The 20,076-nt window shown below is 40.7% G+C and overlaps 2 protein-coding genes across 2 annotated transcripts in view; one reads left to right on the top strand and one right to left on the bottom strand.

Moving 5' to 3' along the window:
* Positions 1-750: 750 nt before the first annotated feature.
* Positions 751-20,076, bottom strand: part of RFX7 (regulatory factor X7) — a 49,323-nt gene continuing 29,997 nt past the window's right edge. The window contains exons 5-9 of the mRNA XM_056499943.1: positions 14,171-14,291; positions 12,253-12,333; positions 11,394-11,601; positions 8,856-9,151; positions 751-7,975 (exon numbers count right to left, since the gene is read on the bottom strand). Coding sequence (XP_056355918.1) covers positions 4,664-7,975; positions 8,856-9,151; positions 11,394-11,601; positions 12,253-12,333; positions 14,171-14,291 — 4,018 coding nt within the window. The 3' untranslated portion in view covers positions 751-4,663. The remainder of the gene's footprint in view (positions 7,976-8,855; positions 9,152-11,393; positions 11,602-12,252; positions 12,334-14,170; positions 14,292-20,076) is intronic.
* RAB27A (RAB27A, member RAS oncogene family) overlaps positions 9,479-20,076 on the top strand; it is a 276,869-nt gene continuing 266,271 nt past the window's right edge. The window contains exon 1 of the mRNA XM_056499956.1: positions 9,479-9,490. The gene's annotated coding sequence lies outside the window, so the exon portion shown is untranslated. The remainder of the gene's footprint in view (positions 9,491-20,076) is intronic.

The raw sequence follows: 20,076 nt of genomic DNA on the forward strand, positions 1-20,076 counted from the left end.
TTTTCTTTCACTTATGTTGTCTTATATCTCCCTGACAATTCTTTTTCTTTGTCGATGAGCCTAAGTGATTTTGTGCTACCATCAAATCTTGTCACTCACCAGCTCATCTCAGCACCTCTACAGTCTAGGATGTAGTCTGTAAACCACTATCTCTTTGGCATGAAAACCTGAATATTTATCATCCCTCATTTTTCTTGTAGCCAGTTCCTGCCCTGTGGCAATGCCTTTCCATCCTGTTCACACAGACTGTGATGGGTACTGAAGGGTTTACATGCAATTTTACAATCCAAATACAGGAATCCATAGATCAAAGTATACATTTTCCCCTTTATGTTAGCAAGTCAAGCCACATTAACACCTTCTTGTAAGAGCACCTCAGAAAATGGGAAAGCAAAACCAGGCAAGCAGCAACGCAGCAGATGGCAACACCAGCAATGAGATATTATATGTTACAAGAGCAAGAGCTACCGCCCAGGCATGAAACCAACACTGGGACTAAGACTGACCAAGGCACCCCAGCGAGGAAGATTCACCTTCACACTCAGCTTCACTGGGCTTAGCAATTGCAGCAAGGTTCAAATGAGCAGCTGTCACCAGTCATCGCACAAAGTTCTGTGTTTCAGGCCAGCCCTAAAGCACATTTTCCATATAAAGAAAAAACTCCAGAAATAATTTTAATATAAAATGTTTTTATTGTTTTTGAAAACATTTAAAAAACAATTTTTGAGCACTTTCAATAAAAAAAATAACTGAAATGCTACTGCAATATTCAACTACTGTAGTTTCAGCAGTACAACAGACAACAAAACACTGGGGAAGAGGGGAGAACTGGATTTCCTGCACTAAATGAAAATGTGGAACAGGGATTTTTCTTTCCTTACGGTGCAGTAAATAAAGCACAGTATAGTACAAGACTATTAAATGATCCTCAGATGCACTGCACAAGAAACACTTTCCTTCTTTTCAGTTCGGAAATCAGTGCTTATTGCAATTATTTGCAAATTATTTACTTCATGAATTCTTATCATGATAAAATGATGCAAAAATGTCTTTCAACACCAGAACAATAAAAAATAATCCAAGAAAGGAACATATTCAACAATAACTAAGCTGAATTAGTTAACATAAAAAAGTAAATAACTTGTGAATAACTATGCTCACCTGGTTAACACTGAACCAGCTTCAATACAGCAAAAGAATAAAAAAAAATAAAAGTGGTTACAGGAATATATCTAGTACTGTACAAGATTAAGTCATTAACACTCATGCACGTTTTGTGATCATGTATTAACATGGTGAAGCAAACTAAACTTAATTTTTCCTGCTGCAATATTCTCATGTAAGAGAATCAAAAATAGAAATATCTCATTGAGATCAATGCACATTGCTACATAAGACAATTTCACCTGTCACTTTCAATGACATTTTGCCTTTTAATAATGAAACACATTAAAAAGTTTTTTTTTTTTGTTTTGCCTTTTTTTTAAATCTGTGGGCCGTATTTGTTGCATTTATCCTAAGGAATGTGCCTGCCACAGGTTCAACAGAATTTTAGTGCAATATATGAACCCAGAAAGTTTGCTGGACTAACCAAGCAATCAAATTTAAAGTGTTTGCTGCAATACTGTACACAGGGTACAAATTCACTAGTTTGTATACTTTAGCAAAAACTGCTATCAAAATAATTTATTTCTTATGTTAGTAGGAAGCCAATAATGTAAACAAGGGGTCAGAACTGTCTCAAATTCAGTTTTGGAGTATCTGACAAAGACAGGCTTCCATTTGTTAGGATCACAGAATTTTCCTTTGGGTATTGCATACTTTGGTGTGCAGTAGTGCTCTGTCTCAATGTATCATAAAGAACTAACTAGCACTAAGTACAGGGACCTAACATTAATTATAACACCAACACACAAACATCTCTAAAATGATACATACCAATGTACAAAGCTGTGCCTGTGCCTTGGATTTTACTTGAAACAATTCTTATCGAATTTAATACTTTTAAAATTAAACATATATTTGCTTTAAACCCACTGATTTTACAATATTTCTGCTAAATAAGTCACATATTAGGCCCAATGTAATGCTTGCATTTAAAGATAATTTTAAGCACACTTTTAAAAACCTTTGGTGACGGCTGCATAATTTAGAATGCATCAACTTTAAATCGACTCTTGCTTTTGTGAGAAATCTTGTAAAAAACCCTATCAGTTAGGCTAAGCTTCCTTCCCCCAGGCAGTGGCAGTGTCTGCACCCCAAGGTGAGGCCAGCCAGGCAGCACTCCTGCAGCTGGCCCTGAGTCACAGTCACACAACAGCTCACTTGGAAGGGACCCTCCCAGCTCCATCCAAACAGGTTTCACCTATTCACAGTAGTGCTGGCACTTCACACAGGGTCAGAAAACAGAAACAAAAAGATGCTGAGTGTCTCTCAGACCCATCCTCTCACCAGGGTGAGAGGATGTTCAGCACATCTCTGTCAAAAGGCCATGGGCAATTACAGAATTCAAGCCCTGCCTTCAGCAACTTTAGTCTACAAGAAAAATGGTTCAAGTCTTACTGACAGACACCTGGCAGGACAACAAGCAGGTCACTATGCATCTTTGTCTCCTCCCCATTGCCTTGGAAGAGTCACTTGGTCTTAAAGCAAACTACATTATCGCAACACCCTTGTGCTTCAAGGAGGGATCAGAACTCTCCAGGTTTGTTCCTGATGAAGTGGCAAATCTTCTGTTGCAAGCACAGTGAAATCAGGCCCCCATAAGGTGCTACAGCTTGGCACAACTGTTTGTCTCTGCAGAAGAAGCCATAAACTAGTGATGAATTGGGGCAAGGGCAAGAGAAGCCATGATATTCCAGCACCTTCAGTGCCAATGCAGCAGCACAAGTTGAATCAGCACTGCCAAAAAAAAAAATTGACCAGTACTGGGATCTCGAGTCATTTTCAAAAACTGAAGAAACAGGAGACCACCAAGACACTTAAAGAAAAACACAAATCACATGAAAATCTCAGCATCTTCCCCTTAGAGGAATCTAGTGGGGTTTACTGAATCTCCCCCTTCATAAACTTCATGACCATCCATCAAAGAAATGCAAAAGAAGAAAATTTTTCCTTCTCTATCTTCTGCTTTGTGTCAAGTCACAGGCAAAGTAATCCATTTTATACTAGGCTTAAGGGATAGTATTGTAGCATACTCAGTGCATCACTTCTTTTGTAAAAACCTGCTTCTGCAAGTCCTCTTTCTAGCTTCAAGGCCATAGCTGAGTAAATACCCATAGCTGGGTCTTTTGACCATTACAGATCCATGTATACCATGCTGATAAAACAAAAGGTCTTTTTGGTTTGACTGAACCAGTGGGACGGAAGTCTAATTCTCATTTTCCAGAGGGGCAGCATTTTTTGTCTTTTAAAAAAAATAATAATACTAAAAATTAGATTCATTGACCCTGTCAAATTACTTTTGAAAACAGAATTCAGGCTTCCAAAACAGTAAGAACTTCTTTTAAAAGAAGTTTTACCAAAAGAAAGATCATGGGTCTTACTGTGTATCTGTAAAGTGCCTGGCAGTATTATGGCTCTATATGAAATATTTTTAGATTAACCACATTTTCTAATATTTTAATAATCTTTTGTTTGAGAGAAAGAGAACGAGCAAGAAAGACAGAAAAGCTCAACCTACTAAATAGAGAGAAAATAACATCTTCCTACGCCCTCCACTGGGTTAGGAAAGAGCAAACTTAAAAAAAAGAGTAACATTTAGAAACAGTATTTTAATGAGCTCCAGCAGCTCTCTATTTAAAAAAAAAGGAAAAAAGGAGGGAAAATATCATGTTCCTTCTCTAGCATTGATAAACAGTACCTATCACTTTAAAATAGGGTTTATGCCTAGATTAAATCTCAGTGCTCAAAATCTTTTTGCATTAATTTTATCTAATATAAAAACATTGACATGAGAACTAAAATATCAAGTATGTAATGAATATTAATGGATAAAATAACTACATAGATTTATTTCCCTTAAATAAAAAAATTTAGTGCATCTTTTTCCTTGATCATTCCTGTTAGCTTTTCCCATCTCTGCATTTTACTGGAGATGCCAATGGCACCAGTGCTAGAGATTTCCCAAAGTTCACCCTCAAGCAATGCTCCAGACAGCTACACAATGATCAGGCATCTGCATGTCACCTGGTCCACTTGTACCCACTCCCCACCACCTCACCTACCTGCAGGCACCCTGCATTTCAAACCTGGATGACAAAGTAAAGATCACCTACTAAGAAGTAACAACCAATACAAAGTATGGAAAGCTTACTAACGAGCTTGAATTAAAACCCTCCCAAAGCATCAACCATAGCTGTTATTACTGGCTGCCATTAACCACTTCTTTATTTGCTAAAACAAGAAATGTTGAATGGGAAACACTCCAAATTTCAAATTTTAATACTGGCTCTTTGATAGCCCATCACCTTCAGAGATTTGTTTAAAATTGGTAAGACTGCTTTTTCCTTACTGAAGAATGAGCAACAGGTACAGCAAACTTTTTTAAAAAATGCCACAATACATAGCAAGTGTTTCTGCTGCGGGAGGCACTTCCATTAAGACAAATACAATACGTCTGTCTGTTAGATACAGTGTGCTACATACATATTATAAAACAAGATTAACCCAACATTTCAACAGCAGGATGATCCTTACTCTCCATCCACTCAAAACCTGATGCAGTCATTGAGTTAATGGATTCATTGCAGATTTGTTGAAACAAGGGGTCATTTTTTAATTCCTCCAGTGTAGCATCATCATCTTGTCCCTGCTGACGACCTGGATCAAACAGTAGATTTGTGTCTAAAGTGTTCAGATCGTTAATGCTGCCTGAGAGCTCGGAAGACAACCTGATGTCGCTGGGAAAGACAGATGCAACGTTATTGAGATCTGATGCCACCTGATTCACCAGCTGCTGGTTTGTTGGCAGACTGTCCTCCCCTAAAAGGTCTTTTACAGTGCTGCTAAAATCTAATTGCTGCTCTCCGATGTCTGATTGTGCTTGGTTATCTCCAGAAGAAAAACTGATCTGATCGGTGCTGCTATTTTTTGTGAGGTAATTTGGTGTTTGGAATTCATAAACTGAAGTGCTGGAATTGATCATACTTTGTGGGTTGGCACTAGGAAAAGCAGTGGATGTCTCCAAAATCTGAGTGAGATTCATCCTGGCTGTGTAATTTGAGGGCATGTTGTTCATTCCCAAACCTCTCACTGCATCATCACTATCAGAATCAAGTTTGTTTAACAACACATTGGTTATTTTTTTAGTGTTTGTTTGTTTCTGAAGAGACGGGAAGGCCGTCTGCATCATCACAGTCAATGGGACTGACTGGCTTCTCTGTGCTATGTTATTGGCACTGGTGTCTGCATGGATATTAGCAAATACATTGTGAACTTCGGGAGTCACTGGACTTCCAAAAGGTGTCAGATTAGAGCGTGGTATATTTGACACAGGGTAAACAGTGCTTCCACTGAGATTACGCTGGCGATGGACAGCAGGGCTCACACTCCGGCATCTCAGACTGTTGTTGAGAGATGAACCAGTTCCTTTGTTGTCCAAAGGAGCAGGAACAGCAAAGCCCTCCTGCTTGGTAGTGCTACTGACAGGGGCTGCCTGGTGCTGCACAGGTGAAACAGGAGTCACGCGGCCGAAGTGAGTGTCGTGGTGGCGCGGCTGAGACTGGTATGACTGGCCGGGAACTGCAAAAGCGTGAGGTTTCCTGAAGCGATCTTCCACCAGCTCCTGGTAGCTTGTAAGGATGCCATGATTTGCAACTGAGGAATTACTAACCCCACTGTAGCCATTATTCATCCACTCGAGCTTGGTTTTGTCAGGATGGGTAGCCATAGGCCGCTGCATTGGCTTCACAGGGCTACTTGATATGATGCTGGCATCATGGTAAGCCATACTAGAGCTGATGGGAGTAAATGCAAACGGGTTTCGGCATTCCACAGGACTTGGAGGGACACTACTGCTGCAGTTGGAATGGGGTGTGCCAATGGGCGTGTGCCGGCTGCTTCCTAGGGCGCTGTCTACGGGAGTCGTCTGAGCCAGCCTCGAACAAGGGCTCTCCCTCGACATGTTCTGAGATCCAGCAATCATTTCAGAGGTGGGTGTTGGAGTCGGGGTAGGGGTGGGAGTCGGGGTAGGGGTGGGGGTGGGAGTGTGTATTGGAGTGCTGTTGTTATGGATCGAATGGTAAAAGTGCGTGCTGCTTGGATGAGATGACACGGGAGCTCCTTGAGCTGCAGCCTGAGTCTGAATTGTCATTCCCAGACAACCACCATAAGGATGGGAGTTATTCATGGACATTTGCTCCTCCATGAGCACCAGCTCCTCCACAATGCTGTCCTGGGTAAGGTCGTCATCAAATGAAAAGAAGTTTTCATTTGACTGAGGGACTGTATGCTCAAACTCTTTCAGCTCAGACTGCAGAGGTAACTGATTTGAAGACTGTGCTTGTATTTGATCCAAGGAGTCCTGGATCTGGCTCTGTAGCTGCTGGCTGTACACATCCTGCTGTATCCCTTCACAGTGCACCGGCTCCCACGCAGATTCCTGTAAGTCACTAGAGCCAGAGTGCCCAGCAATAGTCATAACACTGATATCTTGCTGTTGATCACAATTCACAGATGCAAAATCAGAGGTTTTGGTGATATGGTGCCACGTATTTGGGTTAAAGCTGCCATCAGATTTTGAATCATTTTCTATGATAAACAAGTTTCCTTCCAATTTTACCTTTATATCTGGAGATGATGCTGATGCAAGCTGCTGTTCTAAAGCAGGATCACAGGTATTTAAATTGGTGCTCAAAGAAAGGTCTGTTGTTAAGTTTGCAGCAGCTGTAGAAGGTACAGGTACAGTCACTGGTACCTTGCTGGGAACTTGAGCAAGTGTTGCTGTATTGTCACTGTTAGCTAATGATCCAACCTTCAGAGCCTTCTTAACATTGTTAGCTTTTTGACTCTCCACAGCATTACCAGCTGCAAACTGCTCCACTAGTGGTTTCTTTACAGGTGGTAACTGGGAATCCTGAAGCGTGGAAGGTTGTCGCTTTCTTGGACTTTTACTGCATGTTTTGTCTTTAGTCATAGACTCACCAGTAGGAGGTGAATTGATGCTGGTGCTGGACAAGTTTTGACTGGCAACTGTGATCTTAAGAGTGTTTTGATTATTGCCTGCTGAAGAAACTGGTGTGATTTCATCAGACTGTGTCTTATATTTGGTCCCTGCTTCTTCAGCTTCCTGATCACAGCCCTTACCTGGTTTTAGCTCCATGACATCATCCGTTGAAACCTTCAGGGCTGCAACCTCAAAATTAATTAGCTGTGCAGGAGGCAGGTCAGGGGTTGCCTTTATGGATTTAGACATGTCAGAGCTCTCTTGGCCCTGTGCAGAGTTCTCATCCAGCAATGCTTCTGGTTCCGTTTTGATCTTGACTGCAGGCGTAGCGACGGCAGTGCTAGGCTTAGATCCTGGAGACTGAAGTGAAACAACAGATCCATTTTTGATCTGTGGACCAGTCCTCCCTTCTTCCACTGCTCCTGCACTAGTGCTCACTGAAGGTGTCTGTTTGACGGGCACACTACTGCTGCTCGGGGCAAGAGATATTGCTGTCATTTTTACCACATTTAAGGAATTCACATGTGGAGCTGGCACAACAGTCTTGATTGGGCTACTGGTGAATAGCACCGTGGTGGGAGAGCGGATGGTGAGAGCACTGGTGTTTGCTGGCTTGGGTAGGATCTGCGGGTAGCGATGCCGGGCAGAGCGGTCACCAACGGGGCTGGCGGGAACGTTCTGGGGAGTCTTTGGCGGCTGCTTGACTGATTGCATGTGCTGAGTGACCACCTGAACATTGAGCGGCAGGACCTTGCTCTCAGACGATCCCATGGGACTTGGAGATGTCACCAACTGCCTGGTCCTTGGCACCTGCAGAGAGAAAAAGAAAAGGCGTGGCAACGAAGGAAGAAGTCCCCAAAGCCCACACATTACCTCAGCTCCAAGCATTTTAAAGGTGAAAGACAACAGAGCTGAACACACCAAAGCTAGCAAATGTCAGTTTGAAACAAAATAAGCTCTTCTACTTGTCAGGACAATTTCTATTCCTCTGTATAAGGACTGGTAGAAGATGTATGCTTTCTGTTTTTAAGGCATGAGGCACTGGTGTACACATTAGTTTGCTCTTTTGCTAATGAAAGGGCCATTCTCATCCAATCCTTTACCACCTGGGACAAAAAGACAGACATACAAAGGCTGAAGAGGAGAGGATGTGTTCAAAATACTGCTCATTGTTAAGGTTTCAAAAGTGAGTTAAATACAAACTCACTATCAGGCAGAAAAACTGGCTTACCTATCAAAATGAACAGCACAGCGAACATCTTGAAGCTAAACAACCTTCTGTACTGCCTAGCCCAATTTTACATAGCTGAAGGACAAAAATGTTCTGTACTACAGACATTCATACAAAATAAAATTGTACCTGTCACTAAATGCACTGGGTCAATGAAAGACTATTTAGATTCCATATTAGGGCCTCAGTAACCCACACAATGGGTGTCAGCTCTCTCATCTGGTTAAAATTCATGTCAAGGCTCACTTTAATGATTTCAAAGATGAACTTGGCCTACGTTACATGATCAGAATTCTGCTGCCTCTGTATCAACCCTGTAACTAATGTGGTATAACACAGCTCAGACAGAAAAGCATCAAGGCACACAAGCCTTTGAAAGGAAACTGTTCTAATCCACTGACACCATTGCTTAGTTACTGGCAATGTAGAATTCTCTAGACAACTGCTGGAGAGCATTACCGGTATGGGGCTGGGGACAGCAGCCACAACAATGCCAATAGGTGGAGGGGACAGAATGGCAGGACTTCCATTAGATATACTGGTCACACCATTGGTTGCAGTGCCTTCTGTTTTCTTTACTGGAGACTCTCCTGGCAAAGGAGACTGCAGTTTCTGTTCTTGCTGCTTCTTCTGGATCTTACGCTGCAGCTGCTGCTTAGCATCAACAGGAGATGGCAGAGTTTTCACTTGTGGTTGAAAAGAATTACTTTCAGCAGTAGGTATAAAAGCTGAGGGCTGGGGGATCCCTTTTATTCCTGAAAACAAAAGAAGGAGAATTAATAACCAAATGTACTCTGTCTACTGTGGTGCTGCTTCTGTATCTAACAGAGAATACATGGCAGGCATCTCCAAACCATTCTGCAAACACCTCCTCCATGAGTTTGTCTCATCCACTTCATGCTTAAACCTATTCAGTTTCAGTTTATTTCCACATTTGTGGAAAAAATCTCTGCCTGTTAGACAAGCTGGGCAAAAGCTACTGAAATACTCTGTATGGCTCTCTTGTTTCTAGTAAAGTCAAATGGCAGCGTATGTGTCAGCACAATCCCAGCCCGGCGCACTTCACTGAACCGGCAGCAGAGGGCGGCGAGCACGTTTCAGATGAGCTTTAAAATCCAAACCTGCCGCGGGTTTGTTTTGTTACCGGTTATAGGGCAGCTTTAAATGAAAAATATTTCTAGAAAGCTGTGAGTCTGTGTCATAGAGGACCAGTTCTGAGCAGATGACATTACCTAATGGCCAAGGCATTAAATATAGTGCATCTAGTATCAGAATGAATCTAAACTTCTGTGTGATCCGGCATAATGAGGGAAAAATGGCAAAAAGAGAAGTCTTCAGGAAAAAAAAAGAAGAAAAAGTTGAAAAAACAATGGAAATTAGGATGGAAGAACATTTTTTTCCTGGAGAAATTACTTTGCTAATCACAAAGCAAGCAAGTGCTGCTTTCAGGGAGAAAACAGACTTGGTGTCCTTAGTGCAGCTAGTACTAATTTCCCTTACACAATCACATCACGTTTATGATCTTCTGTTTATTAACAATCAAGAGGATTAGCATGCTCCTTAGAGACCAAATAACCTTGCTAAACTACCCCTTTAGAAACGCTTTAACATTGTTTTATTTACATTTTGAGGTTACAGAGTTTTAAAGTAACTACTAATTGTATATTAATCCACACCATTTTACTCCTTTACTGGTTTTATTGATACTAATTTTACAATACTAAACCAAAGTATTTGGTTTTCATGCCCAGCACATGCTTAGGAACTGTGATGTGGGAGCCCACTCTCTCAGCAGAAGTATGCATGAAGCACAAGAGGTTAAATGTGATAACATGTCTCCACAATTTCTTCTTCACAGAGCAGTGAAATGCCCAAATATATTGAAATTACTGGCACACAATTCTTCTATATGGGCAAGTAATATTGGTAAGCAAAAAATCCTCAAACTTTTCTTTGACAGTAGAAGTTGTTTTTTTTTCTCAGTTAATGCACAGAGATATTGTAGTTCCCTGCAAGAGGAATGGAAATATTTTTTTTTGTCATGCTAGGAAAAATCTCTTCTAAAATGACTATCCAAACCACAGAGGCATGCACTAGAAGTAACTGCCCTTTTCCTTGAAGGAAAACCATCTTGTCTTGAAGGAAGTGAGGGGGAGAAGCTACATGAGAAGGACTGTTCATACCCTGAGTGTCCCTTCTAGCACAACCAATGTAGCCAAGCATTAGGTCACAATGGAGCATACAAGCAGGAAAACCCACCACTGCCATCTGTCAGGTCCAAGCTGGAATAAAGGAAAGAGAGGTGGAAGGAAAAAGGGTCCCAGAAGGGGATCACCTGAACACCACTTTCCATTTAGAACTGTCTCGAGAGGCTGGCCTTGATCTGAAGACATTTTGCTTGATAGGCCTAGTCAGAACTTCTCACAGGTAAGTCTGGGGGTATGTTGTGCACCTGCATTTGCCTTCTCATCCTTCATTTTTGTAATTTGCTTTATCCATGGTCACCAAAACACAGTTTAAATGATTAAGTGACTGATTTTGAGCATGCAGAAGGAAGGAAACCACACAAAAAAAATGTGCTCTTGACAGAAAATTGTTTCCAAATGAGGGTAAGTTAGCAGATAGAAACACAGCTACACCAGCAGTCTATCTATAAACCAGCATTGAGGCAGCACCAAACTCCTGTTCTAGCCAAGGATATAAGTTCAGCACAAGTACTCACATGCCCGGAAGTGCTTTAAAAGACCAGGGTCCTCATCAGAGCAATGGGAGGATCAGCATCTAAACCTGACACCAGTGCTGATATTCAGACTTTTACCCAGACTACCAGCAAGAACAGTAATTTGCAGCAATGTGACTAAAATCACATAAATGAATGCTCAGTGCTCAGAGTCAGTGTTTAAGTTTGCCCTGAACAGAAATGCTTCCTCAAACCAAGCTGTTACTACTCTCAGCAGTAAGATTCCCCCATTTCAACATTCAGCATTATCTCATTACCTGCTGGTGCCCCTGCCATCACTGTTAAAGCTGCCATTGACTTGGTACCAATATAGTGACTTTTGACAAGGAAACGAGCCAATTCCAAGACTGTATCAAAAGGCTGGCTCAGCACTTTCTGGGCCCATTCACAAACAAGGCGGCAGGCTGCAGAGACGACCTCCTCATCAGCACTTTGCAGCTGCCCCGATGGCTCTGCTCCATCCAACTAAACCAAACAAAGGAGGAAAGGTTACTCTAATTAATAAGGATCATTAAGGCATGAAAACAAAAATAAAAGCAAATTACCAGAATCACACCAAAAGTTGGAAGTAATATGTTCACAGTTTGACATGAAGTTATGAGAATGAGATCACATTGCTATCTTTCAAAATTAAATGTCTTGAGCATAATCTATGGGTTGCTTCCAAAGGCATTATATGGAATTGACATTTCTGAAAGAAAATCACAGACAGAATCCTAACATTTGGAGCATCAACAATTGATTTCCCCTGTATCCAGAGTCTTGTCAACTCAGTAGTCACTATTACCCAGGAACTGCATCTTTCACTGGGGTGTCTCTTCCCTAGCACTGACTTAAAACACAGTAAACATGAAACAGAATCAGAGTTAAAAACATGTATATGGTGGATAGGAACGCTGTGGAAGTCTTCTTCACCTCCTAAATTAGTTTGAGTATTGCAGTTCATCATGAACTTTACAGAAAAGAAAATTAAACGATTCAGAATATAAGAATTGTAAAGAAAAATCTTAAAAGCTGCATAGATCTTCGCTTTCTTTTGAAAAGTTCTGACAGAAAAACAACATAAGAAATGTTAGCATGTAGAAATATATATAAATAAGCAAATATATATCGTACCCCATCTCCAGTTTTATGAAAGTCGAGGTTGGGCAGTGTTGGCATATGCACAAAAGCCTTCTTCCTCAGTCCACTGTAGCAATATGTGAACAACAATTAAGGTCTACATTGTTTGCTTGTTAGCTGGGGGATAGGAGAGAAGAGCAGTAATTCCTCTGATAACTCTCATAAGCTTCAAAAGCAAACCCAACACAGAACTAAGAATTCCTGTCATTAGTATGACCTCACAGCCAGCCAGAATCAAAAGTCTATCAATGGCTGCATTCTTGGCCAGGTCATTGGTTTCTCAATCTATGCAGAGATGCTGGTTATGATTAATTTTATTTGATGACTTAGAAAAAGCACTAGACCATGCCAGGCAGCTTCAATTAGCTACTCAATATTCAAATCATTAACATACATTTTTACTAAACTCTCTTTCTAAAACAAGATGGGAGAATAAAAAAAAAAAAAAAAGAAAAAAAGTTAATCACTACTAAAAAATGCATTCTCCAATTTAGGTTCTACTTTGTTTCCTTCTCCTGAAGGACTTCCTTCAGGAAGTTCAGGAAACTTCAGGAACTGAAGTTTCCCAGGACAAGATAAAGTGCCTGATGAATGCATTTATTCCTAAGATTTCATACCACTTTTGAGGAACCCTCTCCTCATTCATGATAATTATAAAAATATAAAGGCAGACTTATTTATATTTTTATTATTAAAAAAAATAAATATAAAGACAGACTTTTTCTTACACTGACAAATTATTAAACACAAAATAAGCTCTCTTTATTACTCATGCTCACTTGTTTATAGGTCTAAAAATTAAATCAGTCTTTTTTTTTTTTTCCTCTCCACAGAATTAGTCAGGGAATTCACACACAATGTCTTCATGACACACAAATCCTTTCCAGGATCACTAATTCTGTAAATATGTCTATATTCTTTCCTAGACCATGGAGTTTGCAAGTGCTTACATTAACCTGGATGGAGCATAATTACAGTAAAAGAAATCTAAGGAGCCTGGGAATTACAGTAAGTGTGAGACAAGGTCACATTTTGATCATTCTGAATTAGAAACATTAGAAATAGAATTTAAAGAGATCCCCTGGGTCAAGCTACAATTACATCGCATGATTTCTTCCTCAACACTTCTCTAGCTCTACTCAAATATAAGTACTAAGTTTCAGATTTCACTGCTAGATAATCTAACACAGTATTTTATGAAACAGTTGAACTGACACATTAACTTCTTTTACTGCAATATGGAAGGTTTTTTTCCTCAATGAAAGACAAGCAATTCTGGGCTGCCTGCAAGCATTTAATTCTCTAAGTGCATGCTTCAAGTGAGACCTGGCAAAGCCCAGTGTAAGTATCCATATCATTACTGTTACTTCTGAGTGTTTTTTAATTAGGGCCTACAAGGGCCTCAGTGCCTTTTAGCCTTTTCATGCTCTTCCTCCCCTGCTTACTGCAGGAGCCTTGCCTACCCAGCATGTTAGGATGCAGGGAGAGCCAGCCCTGGGGAATGCAGCAGGAAGGGCATTACTTCACCATGGCTTCTAAGGGTTTTCATGGGAAGGTGCAATCCCCAGCTCAGAAAAGAAAATATTCTGGCTGATGAAAAACCTGGTTTGAAAATCACTAACGGTTTTGGTTCCTTTATTCCAGTATCTCTCTTTGCACTAAATTATAAAACTTTTTTGTTGCCTTGCTGCTGTGACAACTTAAGTGCCAGAACCTAAATTAAAGTACTTGTTTCCAAAGTTACATCTTGCAACCTAACACTACTGCAACTAATAATTTTTAAAGAATGTTGGAAAAGTGTTGGCATTTTTTATTCAACATTACTTCTACATTTAGTCAGTAGTTAAGCCACAAGGACAGATGTTCTCGAGACAAGTGCAGAAGTTGTTACTGAGAAGCGTTCTAGCAAAGGATATTTTGATTTGCCTCTTGTGCCTAGACGACGGGCCTTCATATTTGGAAAGACATTTTTCATGATCTTTCCAAAGTCAGCAGCACTTAATGGGTGGTAGCCAAGATTGTCACAATAGCTCCTGCAACAAAGAGAAAGACAGCGTGAATGGAACGGCAGTTAATGCAAGAGGCCAGCCGACATGCCAGACTCCAGAGGTTTTCAAAAGAAAACACTTATTCCCGTCCATATTTAGAACCACATTTAACATTAATGAAGCTATCCACAACGAATTGAATGCATTAAAAATGTATAAACAGAGCTATTAATATCATAGTTTTTGCCTTGTTCTCTACTGAGTTCAAAGACAAGTCATGTAGAGACATAACAAGCAGTGGCACTATCTAGAGCACAGTGAAGATTTCCTCCACAACTCAGTTTGAAGATTATGTTTCAATACATGTATTTCAGGACATAATAAAGCAGAGACCCTGTTCTAGCCAGAAGCACAGCTTGAGCGTGGTAAGGCCTGAAGTCTTGCAGGAATATTTGAAAAGCAGTAGGTAAGAGATGTGTCAATGTCCAGAGGAAGATTTTGCATATACAAATTCTATTTAAAAGACCTTAACAGAACTAAACTTAAAAGATGCCTCCCCAGGGAACCAGCTCTACAGGTGCAGCATAAGCACATACTGAGGACCCAGCCCTCTGACCACTGTGGCTCTCCTGAACTATGAGAGCTGCTTGATTACAGACAACCCTAAATTAACAGGGATTCCAACTGCTGCTGCATGTGAAGATCATCATACAAGTCAGTATATAACCTGATGATATAGGGGAATAAAGAAACAAAACATAACTATTTTGTCATCTTTACTTGTTCTAGTAAGATGGGCATTGTTATCTGTCTTCTGTTCTCAAAAACAGCAAAAGGAATTCTGTTTTGGCATATGAGACATTTAAAAAATACATTCTTGAGGCAGAGAACAAGAATTGTTGGTTTTGCTGCAAAAGGAGAATGTTCCGGAAAATCAGAAACATAAAGCAAAGGAGAAAACCAGGACCTGCTCTGGAAGTGCTTAAGGCTGCACAAAGACAGCAACTCCCTGTGCTGTCGCAGACATTTATGTGGCCTAAAACACCAGTATAAAACCTTCTCAGTGAGATTCCCAACTGCCACAGCATCAGCACAAAATGGCAAAAACCCCCTTTCCCGTGAGAAGTCCTATCAGCAATACACAAAAAATACACAACCTGCCTCTGAAAAGGTGACTGTACATGATCATCAGTGTAGTCATCAGCAAGAGAGCAGAAAAACAATGACTTAACACCCCACAGTTGCCTGCTACTCTAATCAGGTACATACACACAAACAAACCCCTGGAAACTCTGGCAGATGCAAAGGAAAAGCAGAGGTCTGAAACAGATGATTCAGCCCCAGCATTACCTAGTAACAACCTGCATCCAAGCAGGCCAGTCAAAATGCCTTCTCTTCAAATTGTAGCTCTGTAGAAATCTCTATGTATTTCTTGAGATACTTCCACTGCCTTTACTTTCTCAGTAAAAATATTAGTTACTACAGAGCAAGTATCTGCTGCTTTTACCCTGGCTGTATGTTGGTATCCTCCACTTGGAAAGCACCACCACAGATGTAATGGTTTTGATGATGACAAACAGCAACATTTACATTCTTTGGTTCTGACACTCCCCTGCAGAGTCTCCCCACCACATCCAGGGCCACTCTGTCCAATCCAGGAGACATTGCCTATTGCTGGTTCACAGTCAGGCATGAGTCTACTTTCTGTGTGGAACATCAAGAAGTTTTATATCCAATTTATAAGCCAACAAATCTCATTTCAACATATGTCACCCACAAAAGCTGGTTTCTAAATACATCCCTTTGAAGTTATTACAAAGGAATTCTTTCCTGCCTCGCTGTACCCTCATAGGAATCAGACATTGCTCCATATGTAATAAATAGACCTCTGTGTGCTTTTTTTCCTTGCATCTGGCCAGGCCTCCATGGATTCAAACTTTAGTCTGAAAATTCCTGTATGGAGGGTCATTGTTGCTTACTGATGCCGTTTACAAGACTTTAAGTCTCAAATAGCATTCAAAGGAGGACTCTCCTAATTTCTCTGTCACAGTTAGCAGTATCTTTAATTGAAACTCAACAATGTCTGCAAAATAAAGTAAAAAAAACAAAAAAAACAAACAAACAAAAAAAAAAAACCAAGGTAGCAAAACACCAGGATAAGGGACATACCAATCTATTAACTCCAAAGTTGAAGTTATTCCCTCCTTATAAGAAAACGAATAAATAAATAAAAAGGGAATAAAATTATCCATACCTCAAGTCTAGCACATCTGGTTTAAGACAGCCACTTGCTAGCAACAAATACATACAGTCTAAATGGTCCCCTCATATCCACAGTGGCAGCTCCTGCAAGCTTGTTATTTCTGAGCTATCAGTATTATAATGGAATTTCAGTTTCCAGACAGATCATCCTACATGGCCCCTCCCGCTCCTGGCTTGGCCGAGTACCCTACATGTCCATCTGTGGTCTCTCATTGACTTGACAGGACATTCCAGGAGTCTCTGCCCCGGAGCTCTTCTCTCTGCTACTTGCACCCTTGGCACATGGCTGAGCCCAGGAGCTGTTTTGCTCTTTGAAGGGTGGGTGGGAAGCAGACGGGGGGAGGGAAGGTCTAAGCAGAGACAGGAATGACAACGGACACGCGGTTGCTTTGTTCCTTTGTACAGAGCCCCCCTACACGACAAGCAGAAAAAGCTTTTTTTATTTGGTGGTTTTTTTTGTTGGATCTTCAAATTGAACGTACTCCAGATATGAAATGCACTGGCAGCACACCTGATTTAAAACACACACACCCCAAAAAAAGAAATTAACCAAAAAGCTGATGAAGACAGGCTATGCAGCCCAGCTTACAGAGCTTCCTGGCCAGAAAAAACCAGCATGAATAGCATATGCTAAAGAACCTACTGAATGAAACAAAACAGAGCTCTTGGTTTATCCAATCCCCAAAATAACTGGACTCCAAAAACGAGTTAGTCATGAACCTCAGAAAGATGTACACTCTCACTAAAATGACAAACAATGCTAGCACATAAATGAGTCCTTATAATCAGGTAGGATGGGACTCAGATGTCTGAAAACTAGAGAAATGAAATTGCAGGTCAGACTCCCAAGAGCAGAAGCAGAGGTGAGAAACAACTGCTTTAAATGGAGTTTGATTTGCTTTCAAAGGAATTATATGGGTAGTTGCTTACGACATGGGACTAGACTTTGCAATACAATAGGCCCTATCAGGGAATTTTATATAAAAACCCTGAATAAGCACTACCCAATAAGATTAGTATGTACCTTGTGTCCTTTATGTGTTCAACAGACATGATATACCTATACTTACTGCCCTCTTCTGTGTTAGCTTCTGAATATTCTTCTAACTTGTTGGTTAATATTCTTAACACTTAGTGTATATAATCTATGCATCAGGTGGCACCAAGTGGCCTAGCAGCCAGTAAAGCAAGGATTAATGAGTTACAGACTAAAGGAAAGAGATACAGGATGATTCAAAGACCTCCTAATCCATATTAAGAGTATCAAGTGAATCTTCAGGACACCAAACTTACATACAAATGACTTTTGTCCCTTGCGTCACTGAAGTAGAAGTAAGGTAAGAGGACTCAAGTGTTTACTGAAGGCTAAACTAATAATTTTGTGGGCAAATGAGGATTTTGCTTGCATAAGGACCGCAGGACTGCATGTAGATTTGAAATTCTAATTGTCTAAACTCAGCTAAATCTACACGTGGCTATGTGCAGAAAGATGTTTTCTAATAGAGACAAGATATCCAAGTAAAATTGACTTACAAAAAACCATTGCAAGGACCTAATGGGAAGCAGCATCCATTCACTGCAGGCTGGGTAACATGCTGGGCACCTCCCCTTGAGCTCTCAGACTGTCCAGCCTGTATTCCCACATAACTCCCAGAGGAAGCTGGCAGAAGAACTGTGAGCATCAACCAGAAACCCAGCTTCTTACAGCTCAATGTATTCTGTCAGTACAAGTAGCATCACAGCACCAACAAGAGGTGAACCAGCTCTCATCTACCTCCTTTGTAAAATTCAGCTGCAAGCTCTTAGTCTTCCCAAGTGCTACTGCCTTATACTGTGATACATTTTTAACTTATTTTATCCCTTTCAAAAGAAAGATGAATCCACTCACTTCTATTCAGTTAGAAACATGCATTCACACTTAAATTGAAGAGGAACAAAAACAGAGAGTCACTGTATTGAATAAGCCCAGTGAGAAGGGGCTACTGAAATGTGGAAGAGCTGAAAACACTATCAGCACTTGCCAGTGGTGAACTTGTATGGAGTGCAAGATTCTGTCTTTCCCTCTTCACAGAAAAATAAATATGGAAGGTGATGCAGAAGGCTGGTAGTTTTGCAAGATTTATTTTGACCAAAGTTTACAGCAAGAATGAAGATGATGCAGCATTCTTCTGAAGCCTTGCACTTTTGATTTACACATGCAGAGTGCATAAACTTGCTTATGTGAGCTTATGCAAGATCCATCTCTGCACATAGAAGAGAGAAATGTTAATTGGTTAATGTAACAGAACTGAGTTTTGAGAGATCTTAGCACCTTCAGGTAAAGAAAAAAGACTTATCAAAACTAACTCACATATTTTTATGCTTGTTCCCCACGTCCCACTCCAAGACTACTTCTCCTTTGGTGTACAAGAATAGCTCATGAAAATATTCAAAGAAACGGAATGTTTTAAAAACAGAACAGAAGCTTTCAAAGGAGAACAGATTCCAAACATTTGATATTTTTCTGAATATTTGCTTACCACCCTTATTTTGTTAGGGAAAAAGAATACAATACACAAATACTTGATGCAGCTACATACAAAGCCATCCAAATTTCACACTCCACAATCTGTAGATGATGATATTTCCGGGCATCTGCAGCTTGGCACAGCATGGAAGCCAAGCAGATTTGTTGCTGAAGCAGGCCATAAATTATTTAATAAGAAATATATTTAAGAATAAGGCTCCCATCTCTCTCCCGCACAGCAGCTGCCGCTGTTGCTGTGTCTGCGCAGCGGCTGCTGCTCGGGGATTGGCCACCCTGGCAGCCGGTGCCATTGGCTGCGCTGCCAGGCTGCGTCACCGCTCACAAATAGGTGTGTGCATGTTTATCAACCCGGGCAGGCCAATGCCATCATGCCTCAGCTCAATCACACTAAAACACTTCAGCAGAGAGAGTTAATTAAAAGGAGGTATTTGCAGAAGGCAACCCTGCAATAACAATTACTATGGGGTGAATCCTGTAGGCACTTAGGAGGTGAAGGGATTCAGCTCCCTGCAAATTACTATAATCGTTCAGATTATGGAAATACTCATACTAGATCATAAATCTGTTATTCATCTTCAGGCAACTGGGCTGAGGATGATTATTTCTTTCCCCCTCCCCCATGGGGTATGTTCTGTAAATGAATTCAAATCCAACTTTCATCAGACAGCTCCTTCTCCCTTGCTTCTAATCGCTTTCTCATTACACGGTAGCTTTGAGACTTGACAACACAGACTCACGGTGGCCTTGGTTACTGGTTTCATACATATTCAGATATATTGTGCCTTTGTAGGAATCAGGTTTGCTGCAGGAAGGTCCAATATTTATGCATTATTCTAGAAAGAAAGATGCGATGGGCAAGATCGTATGTGCAAAACAGCTGCATCTATGGGGAACTATTAAACCCCTCACCCTTGTTAAGGCAGTCATACACCTATGTAAACAAGCAGACCAACACATATTGTAAGATAGTAACTGATGCTTTTTACCTGCGCTACTATGCACAAAACAAACCCAAAAATCATTCATTCATTCACCCAATAC

The sequence above is a fragment of the Oenanthe melanoleuca genome, chromosome 10 (assembly GCF_029582105.1).
Source record: "Oenanthe melanoleuca isolate GR-GAL-2019-014 chromosome 10, OMel1.0, whole genome shotgun sequence".
NCBI classification, from domain to species: domain Eukaryota; kingdom Metazoa; phylum Chordata; class Aves; order Passeriformes; family Muscicapidae; genus Oenanthe; species Oenanthe melanoleuca.